At 38.1% G+C, this 22,805-nt stretch overlaps 1 protein-coding gene across 2 annotated transcripts in view; it reads right to left on the minus strand.

Moving 5' to 3' along the window:
• The window catches only part of dnah9 (dynein, axonemal, heavy chain 9), a 90,223-nt gene that overhangs the window by 30,410 nt on the left and 37,008 nt on the right, over nucleotides 1-22,805 (minus strand). For both annotated transcript variants that reach the window (XM_058407213.1, XM_058407212.1), the window contains exons 39-49: nucleotides 22,290-22,455; nucleotides 21,686-21,788; nucleotides 19,314-19,553; nucleotides 12,264-12,425; nucleotides 11,417-11,613; nucleotides 11,033-11,195; nucleotides 10,608-10,731; nucleotides 10,092-10,234; nucleotides 9,223-9,384; nucleotides 8,572-8,805; nucleotides 2,745-3,005 (exon numbers count right to left, since the gene is read on the minus strand). In XM_058407213.1, coding sequence (XP_058263196.1) covers nucleotides 2,745-3,005; nucleotides 8,572-8,805; nucleotides 9,223-9,384; nucleotides 10,092-10,234; nucleotides 10,608-10,731; nucleotides 11,033-11,195; nucleotides 11,417-11,613; nucleotides 12,264-12,425; nucleotides 19,314-19,553; nucleotides 21,686-21,788; nucleotides 22,290-22,455 — 1,955 coding nt within the window. The remainder of the gene's footprint in view (nucleotides 1-2,744; nucleotides 3,006-8,571; nucleotides 8,806-9,222; nucleotides 9,385-10,091; nucleotides 10,235-10,607; nucleotides 10,732-11,032; nucleotides 11,196-11,416; nucleotides 11,614-12,263; nucleotides 12,426-19,313; nucleotides 19,554-21,685; nucleotides 21,789-22,289; nucleotides 22,456-22,805) is intronic.

Consider the following 22,805-nt stretch of genomic DNA (forward strand, 5'->3'; position numbering starts at 1 on the left):
CCAGCAATTTTACCCAGCAATTTTGATAAGAAGAGTCTATCTGCAATCTGCAGATCAGTGGATGCGTCTTTCAGACATAAAAACATGTGTGCCTTTGCGCCTATACCCAGATAGCTCATAAATGTCAGCAGAACGTTTGCAATTTACATCTCAACAATCTCTCAGACGGTTAATTTGCTAACTTGGAAGATGTCATGGTGTGTTTTCATCAGCTCCATCCGTCACCCTTCTGCACAATGTGTAACTTTCTGTGTTGTAAGACGGCTAATGATTTATTTAATCTCCAAACTCACACCATGTGATAAGCAGATTACATTTAATCAAAAGTTCCCTTCACGCAGTCTTCCATGATTAACTGACATAACAGTTTTTTGGGGCACAGTTTAGCAGGTACCACACGAGCGACTACAGTCAGCCACTGAATAAATATCGTTGTCTGAAGCTGCAAAAAGCAACAGTGAGGAAAAATGACATTGCAATGGTGTCTTGCCAATTAGCAAATGAGCTGCATGAGAGAGAGAGAGAGAGAGAGAGAGCTTCCAAACAGTAGTTTCATTCATCATTGTTTACAATTAGCAGTGAAGATTACAAACATGACAGAAATCCTGTCAGGGTTAGCTTACGTTAGAAAGTTAGCAAGAATTGGAGAAGACTATAAGACGATAACCATATAAGAATACTTTAATAAAACACTAAAACCCCAACGTGACAAAAATTAGCATTAAATATCACAAACAAGCATAACTTAGAAAATACTTCCAGAATGCTGTCAGGTTAGCTTAGCTAGCTGGCTGCTATTAGCAGTTAAACATGATTTATAAGATTGCCTCAGAGTGCCTTCTGTTAGTTAGCGGGCTAACTTTCAGGCTATAAATATAAATGAATATCCTCTCATTATTCCTGTCAGGTTAGCTCATGTTAGCTTGCTTGTTAGCACAATCTGTGGAAAATAAACAAGCCAGCTAGTTGTTGATGAACATGGCATCTAGTTACCTACTTAAAGACTTGCATATGGTTTCCAGTGATCTTACAATCATGTTCAGAGCTGCTCTTATTTCCATATGCACTCAATAGGACATGATCATATATTTCCATATATTAACATAAGGACACACTTGTGTGATGTGCAATCTGCAAACGAACCCTGCTGACGTCTTTGGATAACAGAATCGTGGTGCTCATCCTAAAGAAAAGGTGTATTAATTTAGTCATGTAAGCACCACATGTCATGTGCCCCCTTGAGCTTTCATGTCATTACCACATGTTTACATCAGAGCTTGATGCCACTTGTCATTTCTGTACAGCTTATATGTTCTCACCTTGTAGCCAAAGCTGGCAATATATAGCAAGAGTGTGAAAGGAAAGGGCTGACAGAATAAACAGCAACCCCGGAGTGCAAAGAGAATGAAAAAGAAATGGACAGGTCACAAGTGGGTAGGAAGACAGAACTAACAAGCCAAAGTATGTAGTTTCAGGCTGTGGATCATATGTAGTTTCAGGCTGTGACAGTTTGTCCTTATTTACCGTAATAAAAGTTTTTCTACTGTAGATTTGTTCCTGACAAATGAATGATAAATCAATGCATTCATGCCACAGATGCTACAGAAATTATTATATACTTCCTATAAATACCACAGCGCTGCTGAATTCTGGAATCTGATTGATCAGATGGTCAGGAATAAAGTGATATGATTCTTTCAATATGTCATTTTTATAGTAAAGTGCTCTTGGTAATTTCATGTTTACGAGTTAAAAATTCGGAATTACGACGACAAACGTTTCATTTCACTATGTACTGCGTCAGCTATATGTGGCTGAAATGACAATAGAAGCTTCTTGACTTGACTTGACAGGTGTTTTCCAGTCACTTTGGGCGGAGCAAGATGGAGGTGTATTTTCTCTTAAATAACTACAAAAAATTTTGCAAGTTTTTTAAAAATCCTAACTCCTAACAAAAAAAGCACATCAGTTGTGTTTGGGTTTTTTTTTTGTTTGTTTTTAATCAATTTATGTACACTATACTGCAAAGGCTATTTGTTGCATATTATATCGTAATCAAACCCCCAAACCTCTAAGTGCTTGAATGTAATCCAGTTTGCTCGTATTTAAAGTTGCTTCATATACAAATCACATAATAACTGAAATCAGCTTCTAATGCGAGTAAATATTCCAACAAAATTTCAACTAATTTTCCCGTCAGCTACAGATGCCACATCCACTGATTCCACCATGTTTTCTGATTGACTCACCCCTCTGAGAAACTCTGAGCACCAATAAAAATCCGGATTTTTTTAGAATTACGACACTGGTGGTGGTGTTACTGTGCATTCAATTCTTAAATATAATGTTAAATAATGTTTGATCATTGATTTGGTTAAGGTTTTTGTAAGGAGATGTTTAGGTAATATTTATAAAAAGGAGTCTCTAGTGTCAGAGTTCTGTAACTTACATTTACCTGAAATTCTTTGGTTTTCTTTTTTTTGGCAACATGATAAGCTGCCATAGCATCAAATGATAAAAAGAACGAACTTGTTAATAAGAATGAAGTATCATTCATTAATAAAACAACCTGCTGTGGTGTAAGAGGAATAAAACACTTTGGTACACTTGGGTAAACATCGACTTCACAGCACTGTGTCTGTTATTTCTGATAATAGCACAATCCCAATAACACCATGCCCTATATAGCAGTACCATAGAGTAGAGAGAGTTTGTAAGAAGATATGCTGGGTGGTGTGTTTGACCTTGTTGAGCGTGTTGAGAGCTTCCTGGGCTGCTATGAGAGCAGGTTCTGCCTTGGCCAGATCCGTCTCGCAGTCCCTTTGCTTTCTGCCCACAACTTCTGCAATGCTGGCGACCTTTTGCTCCTCTTCGTCGGCCACAGCCTTTTCCCGACTCACCTTCTCCGTCTCCACCCCCACCACCTGAATCAGTTTGTCTGCATCCTCGTTCTTTTGCTTCAGGTCTACCTCCTGAGCGGCCAGCTTGGCCTTCAGGTCATCCACCTACCGCAGGAAACAAGAGAATTTGTGAGAAATAATAAACAAGTGAATGCTTTAGACAAGGCATAACATATATTCTTATGGAGAGGTGAAAAAAAAGAAAGGCACTGAAGTTTCTTTTAAAGGATTATCGCACACCGGTGATCTGTGGTCCTGCATTCTGACTCTCCCTAAGACGTGATACTGATACTAATTGACCAAGCTTGCTTTATTATGATTCTTATCCAGCTGTTAATCTTCAATATGAATCTTCAATAATCTTCAGCAGTGGCATGGGGGTAATTCAAAATGCTTGAAGGAGATAAAACTTGCACATCTAGCACATGCAGTTCTTTCCTGCAAAGACATTTGTAATTCTTATGCACGTTTTTTCTTCTTCTTTGCTTTCTTTATTCGTCCTGTCATACTTTATGCGCAATCCAATTCAATTTCTTAATGTTTTATTTTTCTCGTACTTGATTAATTCACTGCTTAACCTCTTTTCCGTGTAAAGGGAGCGATTGTCAAGTCATGTTCCTTGTAAGTGAACACTGAGGTTGCTTTCAAACTTTTTTTTTTTCTTAAATGCCTGTGCATGTTTTACATGCGATCCTATGGGAAGCAGCCACAAAGCGGGATAGATGGGATGACTTTTAAAAAATGCTGCCACTAGCATTTTTATTCCTATTTTCTTTTTCTTTTGCTCAGAGTGGAGTTCTTTGAAAAGTTGGAAAAGTTGAACTACAGAAAAATGGAAAAGTGTTGTCAACCAACCAGGTTACAGGTTTGGGGAAAAGCGAGGACGGAATAAACATTGAAACAAAGCTCCGGGAATAAAAGTGTTAGTGAAAATATATAATATATAATTTATGAAATGTTGAATAGAAAATATTTTACTGGCTTTAATGCAACAGAGCAACACAACTAAAAACAATGCGATTATTACTGTGGTTTATTTTAAAGAAATTCAGCACTACACAATAAAACCTCCCATTTTAATCCTGTTAGTTACACATGCAGCTTTCCTTCTAATGATTTTCTGCCTTTAAAGCTACTGCGAAGGTAAACATCCAGTCTCCAAGTTAAAGCAATGTTTATTTTATGTGCTCATCACATGAGCCATTTTTTTGTTTCAGCACAAAAGGCAATTTAGTTAGTGCTTTTTTGTTTGTTTGTTCTAAAAAAAAAAAATGGTAGTATAAAAATCAAGACTCTACAGCTCTATACAATTTTTTTCTGAAACTGATTACAATCCTGAATAATAAAACAATAAATTTAATGACGATAAATAATGATTGAGAATGTCATTACTGCTAGCATGTCAGGTCATTTTAGAGTTTTAATTCCTTGTGGAAATCACTTGTACTAACCAAGCTTGTATTTGTTAGGCTTATTGTAACTTGTGGTAAACAAGTTGCTCTTTAAGTTGAGATGTTTTGCATTATTGATCTGGGATGCATGATGTCAGGCCAAGACCAAGAACAGTGTATAATCACCATTTTCTACTTCAGACATCCAACAAGACTGAAATGAAGTGAATACATTTAATCATTTGGGTTTATGGTAATTTGCTAAAGTAGGGAATAACAACAATAATACTCCTACTAACAACAACAGTAATAACAACAGCAACAACAATACTACTACTATTCCAACTAATAATAATAATGCCAGAAATGTCATTCTAAATGTACTACGACTACAACAACAACAGCATCAATAACAACAAAAATACTACCACTAATAATAACAGCAGCAGCAACAACAATGTTACCATTAAAATAGCAACAACAATAACACTACTACTACTACTACTACTAATAATAATAATAATAACAACAACAACAGCAGCAACAACAATTACAATACTTCTACTACTACTACTACTACTAATAATAATAATAATATAATAATATGTAATATATATTATAATACTGCGATGGACTGGCGACCTGTCCAGGGTGTACCCCTGCCTTTTGCCCTATGTGCACTGGGATAGGCTCCAGCAGACCCCCGTGACCCTAGGAATCCTAGGAATAAGCGGGTATAGACAATGAATGAATGAATGATATATTATAATATATAATAAAATATAATATTGTTAATAATAAAAACAAAACTGCAGCTCCATGTCCAACAATCTCCTACCAATATACTCACTCTCCCTCCTCTGGACATGTCCAAACCATCTTAATCTGGCCTCCCTAACTTTGCCCCCCAAACGTCCAACATGAGCTGTCCCTCTGATGTACTCGTTCCTAATTCTGTCCAACCTTGTCACTCCCAAAGAGAACCTCAACATCTTCAGCTCTGCTACCTCCAGCTCTGACTCCTGTCCCTTCCTCAGTGACTTCTTCACCTCTTCACCTTGCAATCTTACTGTTCCACTTCCCTCCATTTCAATCACACAAACTAACAACAAAAATACTACTACTAATAATAACAATAGCAGCAACAACAATAACAATACTACTACTGCTACTACTACTACTACTACTAAAAACAGCAACAAACGATACTATTACTAACAACAAAAATACTACTACTAATAACAACAACATTGGCAGCAACAATAATACTACTACTAATAAAAATAACAACAATAACAATACTACTAATACTACTACTACTACAAATAATAATAATAATTTCCAAATATCTTAATGTATAGAATGTACTGAGCATATGCAAATGCAGCGTCTGCTGTAAGCTGTATTCGTCATGAGCGTCATAATCACTAAAATACAAAAACATGAATTTGTCATTATCATCTAATTGCATCTGTAGAGCTTATGAATAACAGATTATTCGTTATTGTTTTGGAGTTGAATTAAAACTGTATTTATGATCTTTATCTGAGAAATGAGTGGGTTGTCATTTTTAATTGATATTGCACAAAAAAAACAACAACAAAACAATACCAAGAATGAAGACTGCTGTAGATATGATTGATGCAGATACTTTAATAGTCAAAGTCTTTCCTAATTACAAAATGCTTGATACGGCCATTTTCCAGTGAGCACTGTCAGAGAGGGAAAAGTCAATCAGAGAAGAGAATTGCAATGAAGTAATTAGCTATACAACCGCTATCAGTAACAATCTAAAGCAGCATGATGTACGAACGAGACTGCACAAATTGTTAGATGAGTAAAGTGTAAAAAAAGAAACAAAAACTTCCTCTGCAATCTCAACACTTCTCAAGGTACATGAGAAATCAAAAGCAGAATTTTTTTTTTTCCAAATGAGCTGATTAGTCAGACGAAAATGAGACGTCTGGGACAAACCACCTTCCGGGTAGCGGAATGGCGAAACACACAAAAATCAAGTTGCTATCGTGTGGGTAATTAAAAAGATGAATAGGAGGTAGAGATGATGGAGTACTAATTGCTCACGAAAGCACAGTCAGAAAGCACACTTAAATCCCACTTCATCCGAGTTTCTCCCTGTTCGCTCTCCAAACTGCATGAAACAGCTATAATGATCCCCACTTCTGCAGAAGAAAAGGTACTCAGAGAACTACATGCGACTTCGGCACTGAGACTGAACCACGTAGAGGCTGAAGATTCCATCAAAAGCCTATGAGACCAGTATGACCTCCGTTAAACGCTTTCCAAGCTTCTCTCAAAGACTAGAGGAAGGACCGAAGATTAGAGATAACTACATTTGTGTGAAAGAGTTTCAGGAGGAAAAAAAAAAGGTGTTTATGGTTAATAAAGCAGCCTAATCTAGTTTTATAGCAGAACTGAAACCAAATATTGTATGTTTTCAATGAGAAGATAAAAAAAAACAACTGAAGTCTCAAAGTGTGCTTAAAGCAATGGTCCAATTTTACACAATCTAATAATGGATCTAATAAATGGATCTAATAAAGGATAACCTGGCAAAAATCCATATGAAGTCTCCGGCATGCGGGTAGGGATCAGCTCAGCTAGTTTGCATCAATATTCGCTAATTACATGTTACAGCGGTCCCACTTCAATAAAGCTGAGCGCTACAACACCAATAAACTTTCTCTCTCATTAACACCCACTTCTTATTTTGATAGCCAGCCAGCTATCACTCCTGACCCGACTGTCTTTCCTACTCCCTCTTCTTCATCATCGGTTCCCCAGACGCAAATCTAAACAAGCCACTCCAGTGGGCGTCAATCTCTCTCTCTCTCTCTCTCCCTCTCTCTCTCTCTCTCTCTGAACAATACAGTGTTTCAAATCAGTTTCCCCACTTTCCTCTCGAGAAGTGTGACTTATGCGTGCAAATGAGATCTCCGATTGCTGCTGCATTGAAAGCGTAGCCAGGTCCAAAAAAATGCCGCCCTGAAGCCATTAGTTTGCGAATGAAAAGCGAGCTTTAGCAGGTCTGCACCTGTGGGATTCACACCCACCTGCTTCTAACCTGACATGAGCAGCTTAGAAAAACCCTGGTGCAGCTCATAACACACAGCCGGGCGAAATGAACCAGTGCCAAAGCAAGGTAACGTTGGGAGGATAATATCTGGAGATAACATGGTTTTAAAGTTCCAGCAGCCCTTCATTAAACATTATTAACCTCAAGATTATGCAAAATTGCATGTTGGTTTGACTCAGGCGATGTTCGGGCAGTAATTTATTCCGGAGACCATCCTGACCTTTTTTTTTTTTTTTTGTGGAGTTCACAGAATTGACACTGACTGACCCATTCTCTTCCTTGAAATCCACAGGGAGAGCTGATGGCAGAAATGAAAAAAAGAAAGGAGCCGTAATGGGCGACTCCAAATAGAAGCAATTAAAGCTCATTCCAGTGTGTCTTTTTAAAGAGACATCTATGGAGGCGGTAATATGAAAATAAAACGGCTTCTGCCTGGAAGAAGCTGCTGATGTTAATTTTCACAACGGCTCATTTGAGGAAATGTGCACTGCTGCTGTGTGACAAAACACAAAGCAATGGACGTAAGCTGGTGGGACTATAGTGATGTACAAGTTTTCTGAACATGCTCTCACAATACTGCTGACCAATTCAATAGATCCATCTGGAAACCTGACATCACTGGGCTTTAAAAAAATCTATTTCACTGGATTCCTTCACTGGTGTGTTGCTGAGTATGTAAGCTGATTATATCAATTATTTAAAATGACAAGTAGAAAAATGACGTGGACTGGATTTGAGGTTGTTTTCATACTGTGCTCGTTTGCTACGGTCTGGGTATTGTTCCCAGTGTCACTTGATTCAACTCATCATATTTTTTGTATGATTTTGGTGCTACTATGTGCAGTAAGTCACATCATCTATCTCCTCTGTGTCCCAGTCTGTTCCCCTGACACTCAAGCTACACGTGTTGTTGAAATTACGGACATCGTCATCAGCTATAACACACACGCACACACAGGTTACTTTACAGGTTACTTTAGGTTACTTCCCGAACACGTGCAGACCTGAGTATAGTTGCGTTCACATTCACAAGAATCACGGTACAGTTCCAGTCCACCTCCAAGTTTTTTTGGGTTCTCTGTGCACTTCCTAGTCCACATGACAGCTTTCACATTACCAATACCTCATGCGAATGTTTCATATTTCAGAATAAACTGGCGAGTTATGGACTGGATGAAGGACTTACCTGAGCCGAAGTGCTGTTGAGCTTCTGCAGGCCATTTTCTAGTCGCTCCATTTTCATGCTGAGGTCCTTCCTCTTGAGAGCCAGCAGGTTCCTGTACAGTTTGATCTGCTCCAGGAAAGACTTGGGTGTCGTGTAGTTGTATCGCCTGTCATTGACCAGGTAGTCCTTTGAGGTTTTATTGACGCTGATGTGGACATAAGCCATAAACTTACTCACCGAGTCCTTCACTTGTGGCTAGACACATGCAGGAAAAAAAAAAAATCTAATTTCCATCTGAGTGTAAAAGAACAGCACCTTGCCAGAGGTGTCAGTACATTCATTTCTGATCATCATTTCATTTCCTCCCAAACACGACAATGAGAATGACTTTACACCACCCGGCGCAGGCTAATTATTTCTCTCATGACTCCAGGCGTCTTGACTTGCCAAAAAAAATAAAAGGACTCTATTGAATTACTCTAGCAGCTCAACCTGAGATACTGAGAACACTTGGATACTATCTACGTTCATGCAGCATTAAAAAGGTATATAATGCAATAACCTATATCATCATATATCACATATATCAAATCACATTTAGGTGTCAAAAAGCCCTGTGTAACGAAGTATAAGGTGTTTGACCCCTGACCCAACACTGTGAGCAGTTCTCACCTCAATGTGCTCGACTTCCTGGAGGAACCTCATGCTAACTGACTCCAGCGCCTCCTGTGGCCACTCGTGGAACCAGTCGATGGCAGTGCAATTCACCACAGCCGGGAATTTCCTGCTGCGCACCCTCAACTTATTACCCACTGGGGAGAAGCACAGCGCCACCTGCAAATATAGGATACCCCAGGACTAATTAAAGTACAATCCTTTGTCCTAAAAACTTTGGGAAATGCTGTGTGTTGGTCACCTCACGCCTTTGGAGTAGCCACAACACCAGCCTGTTATTGATGATTTTCCTATAATGGCATTCCCTATTTATTATTATTATTATTATTATTTATTTATTATTTTTATTATTATTATTATTATTATTATTATTATTATTATTATTATTATTATGACCGTAACGCAAACTGTCTGAATATATCAAAACACAGCAGAGACCTTCCTATTTACACACTGTGCTGCAACCTTAACCCTTTTTTCCAGAACAATGGTGTTCCAGTCGAACAGCAGAATGAAAATCGTCTTATGGGACATTTTCAATCAGTATAAACAAATGAATTATTTTACATGTCAAAAGTCTGATATAAAATGAGTCAGGACACTGTTGGCTTTCAGTGTGAGACTTTGTTACCTCTTTTGGGATAACCTTACACAGAATTTTTGTGGTTGAAGAAACTCCTTAAAATTGGAATTTGGACACTTGGAGCATCTCAGAGAGTAGAAATGGGTTTGATATCACCATTTACTTTGAAGATAGAAATATCTGTGTGAAAAAAACTGTTTGGGGTTTATTTTGAGACTTTTCTATAAAGAAAGCAATCCTGCTAACAAGTTGGTGGTCCTACTCATCATTCATCCTCACACACCTTGAGCTGCCGACGGACGCGGTCGATGAAAAATTTCCAGCAGTTCTCCCTGGTGTCCAGAAGTCCCAGACCACGCACCTCGTTCCTCACAGCGTTAATGATGTTCTCCACCTCGTCGTCAGGGAACAGGTCCGGGATCTCACCTGTGTGCAAGAGAAACAAATACTCAGACAGTGAGAAGCTGAGGGTGATGACAGCTAAGTGACTCTGGGCTTGTGAAGTACCATTCTGTCAGGTCTTGTAAATATTAGGATTTAATATTTCAAAGGAACATTCAAGGGAGCACACCTCATTCTTGTTTCATTTTTTTTACTACCTTAGCCAAAAGCGAGTATATGGCTGAAATGAAAAGACTAAAACTAAATCTTGCCATTAAGGTTGCTTTAAAATAATATTGTACTGTATGAATAGACCACTAATGATACCGGGACGATACTTTAACCTGCTCTTTGTAGCAGGCAGAGAAATAAAGCAAACATCAAAGCTAGCCGTGAGTTAATACATGTCAGTGCTTACCTGATGCCAAAAGATCATTGACTAACACAAGGAACTTCTCATCTGCAACCTGGGCATCTGTCATAAGGAAGACCGTGCCAACATTCTTCACCCCAGCTTTGATGTACAATGTGGCCAAATCGCTCTAAACGCACACACACACACACACACACACACACACACACATGCTCCTGTCAGATTGCCATTTTGCAATTCTGCATAATATCATAGAGTGCTGAAAAGCTCCTCAGGTAAATATTCAAATGTTAAAAGTGCTGGCTTTTGCAGGGATAAGCTTTATTCATATAGTGTATAGGATTGATATACACTCCAAAAAAAGTAAACAAAAAAAGTATGACATCTCATTTCATCAGTGTGTCACTTAGAAACTAAATAAAGTGCTCAGGAAGTTGTGTTATACGTGTCTGTGTTACAAGAGGCTGCACCTTGAGATCGGTAATGCTGTATCCTTTCTTCAGAGTAATCTGGAAGACCTCAAGGGAGCTGATGAAGGCTGCCAGTCTTGTCAGGCTCTGCTTGCCGCTCCCGCCCACCCCGACCAGCAAGGCGTTTCCCCTGGGAGACTCCAGGATGCGGTTGATGCGACAGCTGAAGCAGATGAGAAGGGTGGAAATGCAAGAGGAAGGGAATTAGAGTTGTTATTGCGGAACTTGTCGCTGTCAGTTCGTTATCAGCATTATCATCATCATCACTGTCATCATTTTCCTCCTCCTCAGCACTGCAAACACCATCATAATCAGACTAACTCATACGCTGCTACAGTACGATCCGTTAATATTGATTGAGTTCAATCCTCATCTTGTGCTTACATATGACACATGGCATCCTCGAAGAGGACGAGATTGAGCGCAGCGTTGACCTCGTTGTAGCTGTCGAGAGCCTCCAGAAGGGTTTTGTTCAGGCTTTCCCAGGACTGCACAGGCATGTATTTTGGCTCGCCAATGCCCGAAGCAAAATGGCAGTACATATTCATCACCTTGGCCTCTGCCAGAGCCTCCCCCATGTCCTGATGGGAACATGAACTCACTTTAGCATACTATCAAATATTAAACATTGAATACCCACACTAGCAATGCGATGTCTTGAGAAGGGGCAGTCCAAATCTGTCAAATCTATGAGAATAACATTCATCTAAAATATTCCAATCTTTTGTTTTAAATGATGCTATTAACACAGTCCATAATTATTTCTTTCACAGAGCTCCTGCCTACACTGGAACTGGGCAGCTTCCTTTCTTGGCTGACATGATAGACTGACGCAGCAGGACTAGGCAGATTTGACTGGGGAGAGTTTGTGAGTGTGTGTGAGTGTGTGTGTGTGTGTGTGTGATGAAGTTGACAGAATGCTGCTTTACAGAAGAATAGCAGGAAAGGCTTGTCAGTTTTCTCCCTCTTTCTACTAGAATAACCACTCTGTGATAAACTGAGGGAGTCAGTGGGCAGTGGAAAGAACATCCATTACATCATTTCTTTTTTATCCTCCATATTTTCCTCTAATTTGTTGGACTGATGGCAGCACAGGCTGACAGGCTTTAGCTCTGATTAACTTTGTCTGAGGCAGTACTGACTGACCAGATGAGTGCAGCCTCGCTAAACCCTACACTCAGGCCCTAATGACCACGAGCCGCTTTGTCAAACCGAAGCCGAAGCCTCTCACCTCATAAAACTTTCCCACTATTTCAGACTGCAGCTTATCAAAAGTGTCAAAGTCCTTGTCTTCCACCATCTTGTCCCGATAAACTCGGTTGGACTCGTGGAGGTAAATCTTCACCAGGTCCTGAGGTGTCTTGACGCACTCACTTTTACAGAAGAGAATACCCTGAAATGGAGAAGATATGAAAAGTCATTGCGCACAACCCTGAAGGTCTTTCAGTTCTCGTTTGTTCATTAGATGCTGTGGAGAAAAAGTACAAAAGGCGTAATGAAGAGTTCATAATGAAAAGCTGCACCATCCTGGAGGACAGTCGTTCTGTATTCAGGCCAAATGCAAAGAGAACAAAAACCATCATGCTTACGAGGGTCTGACAGGTTGAACAGAGAGAGAGGAATAAACCATTTACTGCATGTCAAAACAAGTTCATAAAAGAATTGACTTCTAAAAAGATTAAATACGCTTCTAGAATTTATTATAGCAGACAAATTATTAAATGCCATGGAGTACATTGTCTTAATTACATGATGAGATTGACTTTACACATTCTCTGAGGCACAAAAGTATAGACAATATAAAACAAAATGTCTTTTGAATGACCTGTACATTTCCCGATAACAATAAATCTTAGCAAATAACCATTGCCAATAGTAACAACACCAAAACCACCACCACAACCAAAACCACCATCAAATAATCCACCGCAACCAAAACCACCACCACATCTACAACCACCATCAAAAATGCTACCACAACCAAAACCACCATCAAAGCCAACATCAGAAACATCACCAAAACCAACAACAATGCCAAAAACACCACCATAACCAAAACCACTACCATAACCAAAACCACCATCAACACCAAAACACCACCACAACCAAAACTACCACCGACAGTAACAACACCAAAAACACCACTACAAAAACCACCACCAACAGGAACAACACCAAAAACACCACCAACTCCAAAAACTCCACCATAATCAAAACCACCTCCACAAACAAAAGCACTACCAACACCAAAACCACCACCAACAGTAACAACACCAAAAACACCACCACAACCAAAACCACCACCAACACACCACCACAACCAAAACCACCACCAACAGTAACAACACCAAAAACACCACTAACACCTAAAACACCACTACAACCAAAACCACCACCAAGAGCAACATCACCAAAAACACCACCACAACCAAAACCACCACCAACACCAAAACACCACCACAACCAAAACCACCACCAACAGTAACAACACCAAAAACACCACCAACACCTAAAACACCACAACCAAAACCACCACCAAGAGCAACATCACCAAAAACACCACCACAACCAAAACCACCACCACATCTACAACCACCATCAAAAATGCTACCACAACCAAAACCACCATCAAAGCCAACATCAGAAACATCACCAAAACCAACAACAATGCCAAAAACACCACCATAACCAAAACCACTACCATAACCAAAACCACCATCAACACCAAAACACCACCACAACCAAAACTACCACCGACAGTAACAACACCAAAAACACCACTACAAAAACCACCACCAACAGGAACAACACCAAAAACACCACCAACTCCAAAAACTCCACCATAATCAAAACCACCTCCACAAACAAAAGCACTACCAACACCAAAACCACCACCAACAGTAACAACACCAAAAACACCACCACAACCAAAACCACCACCAACACCAAAACACCACCACAACCAAAACCACCACCAACAGTAACAACACCAAAAACACCACCAACACCTAAAACACCACTACAACCAAAACCACCACCAAGAGCAACATCACCAAAAACACCACGACAACCAAAACCACCACCAAACCAAAAACACCACCAAACCAAAAACACCACCACAACCAAAACCACCTCCACAAACAAAAGCACTACAAACACCAAAAACACCACCACAACCAAAACCACCTCCACAAACAAAAGCACTACAAACACCAAAAACACCACCACAACCAAAACACATCCAGCACCTATTACACCAAAAACACCAACAAAATCCACCAATAGCACTATAAACAAAAAGTACCTCCAACAACTACACCAACAATAATAACATTGCAGTCTAGTAAATTGGACCTTTGAGGGGTATTTTTTGTATTGAAATTTGCATCCTCTGCCTTTACAAAATGCAAATTCGAAATTAAGAAGTACTTAGCGTATAATAGGAATCTGTTATTTTGAGAATTGCATGCATTTACTGGAAAATCAGCCCCGTCAGCACCGTGAACCTGCAGGCCTTAATGTTTCAACATGGCTTTGATTACTCACAAGGAACATAAACAGCTTCATATAAACAATCTTTCGTCTCACCCTCAACTTTCAGACCTTCAGGATTCTGACTTTTCGATCATTAAGAGAGCTTCTAGTTGTTTTCACTATTTGCACTAAGCCCCATTACCTCCTAATTGATGGTTATTAAATGATGCTTACATTCACAACAAGCTGTCGAATGTAACTAAACGCCACGCATTGTAATGATCTGGCAGTCTTTAAACTAACTTAAACCCAGCATATTGTGTTTTAACCGATCTTTCCATCTGTTAATTGTTTGATTAATAGCCAATTAATCATATTTCTGACAGTGTAGAATATCCACCATGGTCAGGTAGGCAGATTTTTATTTATTTATTTATTTTGCCAGTGTTGTGTATTGCGACCACGTTTCTGCCTCTGCTATAGTATCTGCATTCTGCTGCCTGGAATCAGCTATCAAATTAATGTCGGTGTTAGTGACAATTGTCCTCTATGTCTGGTGTGAATTGAAGTGAGCAAATAATGTAAGATTAATATAGAGGACGTTGCACTGGTTACATCTCTGGACTGAGACAGGCCGTTAATAAAAACTACAACTGCTGACACTTCTGTGCAAATATGTTTTCTTGGATTTTTGGTCCATAGTCTCTGAATGATATGTAAAAAAAAAAAAGGAGCTTTTTATGTACAAAAAAAATCTGAATGCAAAATAGAAGCCTATCAAATTTGAAAAGGGGGCATAACAACGTTTCGTAAGGTGCCCTCGTTTGATAAACAAATAAATCAAACTGATTGCCCGTTCAATCTGGATGAGCTCCACAGTCCCCGGCTTTCCCTTGGCAAGAACGTGCTTGGAGAAGTCGGTTAAGATGACATGCACGCACACAGACACACAGCAAATTGCCTAGAGCTCTGCCTCCCTGTTATGGCAGACCCTACAGAAAACATGAGGCTGTCAGCTCACAGCAGAAGCTACACAATGCTTGCTGATGGATTTTTGCACTCAATGGAGCCTAATTATCTGAGCATCCACATTCACAGGCTATAAATTAATTACTTTCGTTCTGTCAGAGAAGTCCAGATACACACCCAACCTTGTGGCACTATTTGAATTATTATTTCTTTTGTTAAAAGTAACCGGATTTTGTTACTGAGGAACACGGCTCTGGGTTTTTCTTACCTTGTTACTGTTCTTAATTTCAGCTTTAAAGTCAACAGCAGACATGTTCATGACAACAGTAAATATGTTAATGTGTTAATATCATAACGGTAACGGTAAATACGTTAATGCAGTAATATGTCAACAGTAAATATGTTAATCTGTTCATTTGTTCATGTCACCAGTGAATAGGTTTGTGCATGAACATGTTAGTGTTATCAGTAAATAGATTAAAGAGCTAAATATGGGAATAGTAATTGGTGTGCTGATCTGAAATTTGCTGTGTGTTAATAGTGTGTTAATGTGTTGACAGTAAATATGTTCTGAATGTGCTACTATGTTAATAGTGTGTTATGTTAAACATGTTTCAATATGTTAAAAGTGTGTTAATGTGGAGTGTGTTAAGTGTTCAAATGTCAATATGCTAATAGTGTGTTAATGTGTTGACAGCAATTATGTTCATATGATAACAGTGTATTATTGTTAGTAGTGTGTAGATGTGTTAATAGTGTGTTAATGTGGAGTGTGCTAAAAGTGTTAATATGTTAGTAGTGTGATAATATGTTAATAGTGTGTTAATGTGGAGTGTGTTACAATGTTAACATGTTGGTAGCGTGTTAACGTGTTAATAGTGTGTTAATATGCTGCCAGTAAATATTTTACTAGTGTGTTAAAAGTGTTAAAATGTTGTTTGTTAATAGTGTGTTAATGCATTGGCAGTAAATGGGTTAATAGTGTGTTAATGTGTTAATAGTGTGTACAGGTGCTGACAGTAATTACATTAATAGTGTGATATATTAATATTATGTTATTGTGTAGTGTGTTACAATGGTACTACTGTGTTATAATGTGTTAATAAGCTGACAGTAATTATAATAATTATAATATCTTAATAGTGTGTTAATGTGGAGTGTGTTAAAAGTGTTAACATGTCAATATGCTAATAGTGTGTTAATAGGGAGTGTGTTACAATGTTAATGTGTTAATAGTGTGATAATATGTCAATATTGTGTTATTGTACAGGGTGTTGCAATGTTAATATTATGTAAATGTGTTAACAGTGTGCTAATATGTTAATAATGTGTTAATAAGCGGACAGTAATTATAATAATAATATGTTAATAGTGTGTTAATGTGGAGTGTGTTAAAAGTGGCAATATGCTAATAGTGTGTTGATGTCTTAATAGTGTCCTAGTATGGAGTGTGTTACAATGTTAACAGTGTGTTATGTTAAAAGTGTGTTAATGTGTTAATAGTGTGTTAATATGCTGACTAATCATATTGATAGTGTGATAACATGCTAACACAGTGTTATGTAAACAGTGTATTAACGTTTTAATAGTGTGCTATTGTGGAGTGTTTTACAATGTTAATGGTGTGTTAATGTGTTACCATTCTATCAGTAATTATATTAGTAGTGTGATAATATGTTGATACTGTGTTAATGTTGAGTGTGTTACAATGTTAATATGTTAATAGTGTGTTAATGTGCTAATAGCGTGTCATGTTAAAAGTGTGCTAATATGCTGACAGTAATAATATTAATAGTATGATAATATGTTAGCAGTGTGTCATGTTAAAAGTGTGTTAATAGTGCGTCATTGTGTTAACAGTGTGTTATGTTACAAGTACGCTAATATGCTGACAGTAATAATATTAATAGTATGATAATATGTTAGCAGTGTGTCATGTTAAAAGTGTGTTAATAGTGCGTCATTGTGTTAACAGTGTGTTATGTTACAAGTACGCTAATATGCTGACAGTAATAATATTAATAGTATGATAATATGTTAGCAGTGTGTCATGTTAAAAGTGTGTTAATAGTGTGTCATTGTGTTAACAGTGTGTTATGTTACAAGTACGCTAATATGCTGACAGTAATAATATTAATAGTATGATAATATGTTAGCAGTGTGTCATGTTAAAAGTGTGTTAATAGTGCGTCATTGTGTTAACAGTGTGTTATGTTACAAGTACGCTAATATGCTGACAGTAATAATATTAATAGTATGATAATATGTTAGCAGTGTGTCATGTTAAAAGTGTGTTAATAGTGCGTCATTGTGTTAACAGTGTGTTATGTTACAAGTACGCTAATATGCTGACAGTAATAATATTAATAGTATGATAATATGTTAGCAGTGTGTCATGTTAAAAGTGTGTTAATAGTGCGTCATTGTGTTAACAGTGTGTTATGTTACAAGTACGCTAATATGCTGACAGTAATAATATTAATAGTATGATAATATGTTAGCAGTGTGTCATGTTAAAAGTGTGTTAATAGTGCGTCATTGTGTTAACAGTGTGTTATGTTACAAGTACGCTAATATGCTGACAGTAATAATATTAATATTGTGATATGTTAACAATGAGTTGTGTTAAGTGTGTTAATGTGCTGACACAAAATATGTTAATAGTGTGTTATGTTAAATGTGTTAATACATTAACAGTAATTATATTAATAGTGTGATTTGTTAACAGTGTGTTAATGTGTTAATAGTGTGTTCATGTGTAGATAATAATGATGTTATTACTGCATTAATACATTACCAGTAAATATATTTACTCTGACACTGCACTCGCATTTACTGGTGGTTGAATTAGTAAAGGCAGAATTATGGCTGACTCTTCAAATGCTCTCTCGGCTGTGTCTCCTCTGCACTTCTCTCTCATTTCGCTTCATTATTCTGACTACACTGAAAACAATGTGCAGGGGTTTAGAGGCCAGCCTCCTTTTTTTCCTGTCTTCCATCTTCCCCATGCTGAGGATGAGGCCCAACAAATCCCCTGTTTTTTTTAAATACCACACATCAGTGGCAGCTTGTTGAAAGCAGCACAATTGCAAACGTCTAAGCAAAAAAAAAAACATCACACTTAATAGGAAAGGACGCTTATTTCTTTAAACATAAAGCTGTAGTTAGTGGCACAGAGTTTCCAGTAGGCTATGCTTATCCAACTTTGCTGAAAGTACGCATGCATTTTAGAAGTACAATAACACTGACTACAAAAGAAAATGTACCCATGGGTTGACCCAAGGAACTGCTGTGAGAAACATCAAAAGTCTTTTCATTGTAGAACAAAAGTACCAATTTTCTTAGTCTTTTGTCTAAAATGAAACAATTTCCATTGGATTACGAATAGAAGAAAAAAAAAAACAGGCAGAATTAATTATTTATTTAAGACCCTTTAAGTCAAAAAGGAGTGACAGGGACATTTGCCAAGGGATTGCCCTCAGCCAAATTTTTTATTTGAGTTGGTTCATTTAAATACATTAAAAGCATAATACCTGTGAGATGTGATCTATTACCCTTTTCTTAAACTCTACTCTCCGATTAATTTGGGCTTTAAATCAATAGCCATTTAAAAGAGAAATTACTTCTCAAAGATGAAAGCCTCATAAAAGCAATGCCATCAATCTAATCCGGGTCATAATCAGGCTCAATGAACTTTAAATACATCTTAAACACACTCTGGAGTAACCTTTAGGGTTGGCAAGGGCATCCGGGAGGCGGCGTTGGGTAACGCTGAATAATTCAAGCTCTGTAGAGACAGGCAGGGTCTGAATATATATACATATATATAAATATATACCTGGAATATGTTGGAGAGGTCACGCAGGTTAAAGATGTAGTGGAATTTGATGGCGGTGGGCAGGAAGGTGGCACTCACACGCTGATGAAATGCCAGAGCCAGCTGGACGAGCTGGGCGCAGCTTTTTTGAAGCACAGCGCTGAATCCCTCGCCGCTCAGGTGCTGGCTCAGAATGCTGCAGTAGATGGTGTTGAGAGCGTCCACTCCAGGGAACGAAAGCGCAAACACAGAGAAATGGCGCTGTGAAGGAACGGGTCAAGAACTTTCGATAAACAGAAACAAAACAAGTTTCTAAACTGTATTAATTGAATGTGCAGTGAATTGGCTCATTTGTTCTGTAATAGCACTGACATGAGGGCTTGGGGTTAGTCAATAATATGAGACAATTTTACTTCATTGCACCCAAGAGAAGGAATATATATATATATATATATATATATATATATATATATATATATATATATATATATATATATATATATATATATATATATATATATAGTAATTAAATAAGAAAGTGAGAAAAATGATTACATAAGCAGATATGAAATTAAATTCCAGTCTGCAATGAACTGTAATACATGCATGCTGAAAGCAGTTCATTTTCTACTAAACAGATGCATAGTTTGAATTACTTCAAAACACTGCCATAAATTTTTAACTATTTTCTCTCAGTTTAGTGTTATTTATTTATTCCCCATGGCTAGTACGCCTCGCCTAATTTATCAGTGTTGGGCAAAAAGCAATCATTGTCGTATACGTGGAGAGCAGGGGTGTTTGAAGAATGAGTGTGTTAGGAGTCTGTGCAAGATCTATAGTAGGGGTGTTCTCCAAAACCACTATCTCTATCTGTATGTGTATCTGTATCTGTTTAGGGCTTCAGATGCCCACATCTGTGTTTGGATTTAAATCCGATGTAAGCGTGACCTCAACCTTTTTTTTTTCTTTTCTAAATTATATGTATAAATATGGACCAATAGAATACACAGAAGTAGAAACTAGTCTAAACTAGTCCTTTATCTAAATGCATGGAACCCTTTTTTAAATAAATAAATAAATAAATAAATAGATAACACAGTTCATATTTTTGTTTGCATCAACCTGCATTATTTTCTAATGAATTTAGCTAGTTCTATTTATCAATATAAACAAAGTACTAGCTGAATTTGCCTCTGATAAGGCAGTGGATGCTAAACTTTCCAGAAAGACTTTCCTGTTCCAGTTGTTTATTCCTGGATGATTAATATAACATACATACAGCACACATAATTTTATATACCTTTTAAGACCATCATTACACTTTAATTACTATTCAAAAAATTTTTTTGTCAAATATTATGCTTATATGAGTTCTCATGGCAACACCATATTTAATTACCTACCTGATATGTCAAATGAATATGTCCCTTAGTGTGTTTAATCCCATTTTATTGGCTGCCTACCGCTATGATGAGATAGATACCTCTTTTACTCCCTGTTTCTGTTTGAAAGCAAGCTAGCTACACTCTGAATTTACAGTCCTAGGCTTTTGCTATAAGAGAAAAAAGAAGAGTACATCTGGTTTAATATACTGCATGCTTTCTTTCTGTCACTAAACATCTCATGTTTGACTTATTTTCATTCAAACCTACTACTGCCTATCCACTCAAACAGCTTGAGGGTGACTCTTTTCTTCTTCTTATTATTATTATTATTAGTATTATTATATTATTAACAAGATTTCTGGAAAGCCTTCTAAAAAAAAAGTAGGCAGTAAGGACAGAGTCTGGACAGAGCCTGAGGCAGTATGTATGGATTCGAGGCATTATGGGCAGAGTCTGAGGCAGTATGGACAGATTCTGGTACAGTATGGGCAGCATCTAGAGAGAATCTGGGACAATATGGAGAGAGCATGAGGCAGTAAGGACAGAGTCTGGGACAGTAAGGACGGAGTCTGGACAAAGCCTGAGGCAGTATGTACAGAGCCTGAGGCATTGTGGATAGAGTCGGGGTAGTAATGACAGAGTCTGGGCAGAGCCTGAGGCAGTATGGACTGAGTCTGGACAAAGTCTGGGACAGTAAGGACAGAGTTTGGACAGAGCCTGAGGCAGTATGGACAGAGTCTGGGATAGTAAGGACCTGGGACAAGTCTTAAACCTGAATCCCAACACTAGAGCATAGATTTTACCCTCAGGCACAATACCAGTTTTATCCTGAACATAGCCATGGATATGTACTTATGTAACCTGCTAAGTTATCACACCAAAGATTTTACCCAAAACATATTCTCTTCACTTTTATCTCTTTTCATTAAATTATATCAAATGATACAAAATCATTTTTAAGAAACATGACTGAGATGTGATCCAAGTGTGTGTGTGTGAACTTGCAACCTGAAGACGTGGATTTATAGTGAAGCTTCCCGCTGTGGGGTTCATGCAGGACACGTACTGCACATTGTGGATCTCCTTCAGCTGCAGCTTGCTTCTATCGTACCTGAGGAAACACAACACACACACACACTCACTCAGCATGCAAAGCTTGCCTTTGCCCGAATCCACTGGTAGATTTACTGACCTCAGCTATTTCTCACCATTTTAAATCTAACACACCTCAGACGTACCGCAAAACTGAATCTGCACTCTCTTTACCCTTCCCTGCAAATAAAATCTGCCATATTTGTCACCATTTGCTCAATCTAATACAATTTACTCAGCAAATACCACATACTGTAACTATCTCAGCCAGAATATCATCCTGATTGCGTACATCATAGCAATTACCCGCTAATTGACATCCGCACCCACACGGGCAAGGCTCAGGGGCAAAGATATTCTTAGCAGCACTGAATCACAAATCTGTTTATTTGAGCGTCTATAATTTAGCTCCAGCATGTTGGTTAATAATTCAGAACCCCAGCTTATGCAGGCAATCCAGACTTGAGCCTGTTAATCTTAATAATGCTAAATAAGCAAAAAGTGGAAAAGTTTGGAGTACCAGTGATTGTAGTCCATGTGTTGGCGGATTAGTGTGTGAGGTTGCACCGTGCCGTAAGCGTCCACCTCTGGCATGTTCATGTCGTCGATAAAGTAAACGAGTCTCTTGCTTCCTGGAGGGCCGTAGTTCCTTCCTGCTTTCTTCTCTAAAGGCTTCTCCAAGACAGCTAGTGTAGTGAAAGGAAACAATTAATCCAGCCTTGGTTTTTTTTTTTCTGAAACACATTGTGTGCATTTTTTTTATATCAAAACAGTTTGTCTTATTCCATATGCAGGCCAGACAAACATGGCTAATGACCCATCAGCCTGCAATCTTGTGAGTATAAGCAAAATATTAATATAAAACGATTACCACACCAGCAAATCAAATCATTTATGTGCCTTTTACTACAACGGTCTGTTATTTTTGAAGAGTAAAAAGTGATTTGTGGGCTCTGGTGTGGATGAGATGCGCTGAGGAAGCTGGAAGCTGAAGGGACACATGGCTGCACACACCACGCAGTGATGAATATCAAAC

The sequence above is a fragment of the Hemibagrus wyckioides genome, linkage group LG13 (assembly GCF_019097595.1).
Source record: "Hemibagrus wyckioides isolate EC202008001 linkage group LG13, SWU_Hwy_1.0, whole genome shotgun sequence".
Taxonomy (NCBI): domain Eukaryota; kingdom Metazoa; phylum Chordata; class Actinopteri; order Siluriformes; family Bagridae; genus Hemibagrus; species Hemibagrus wyckioides.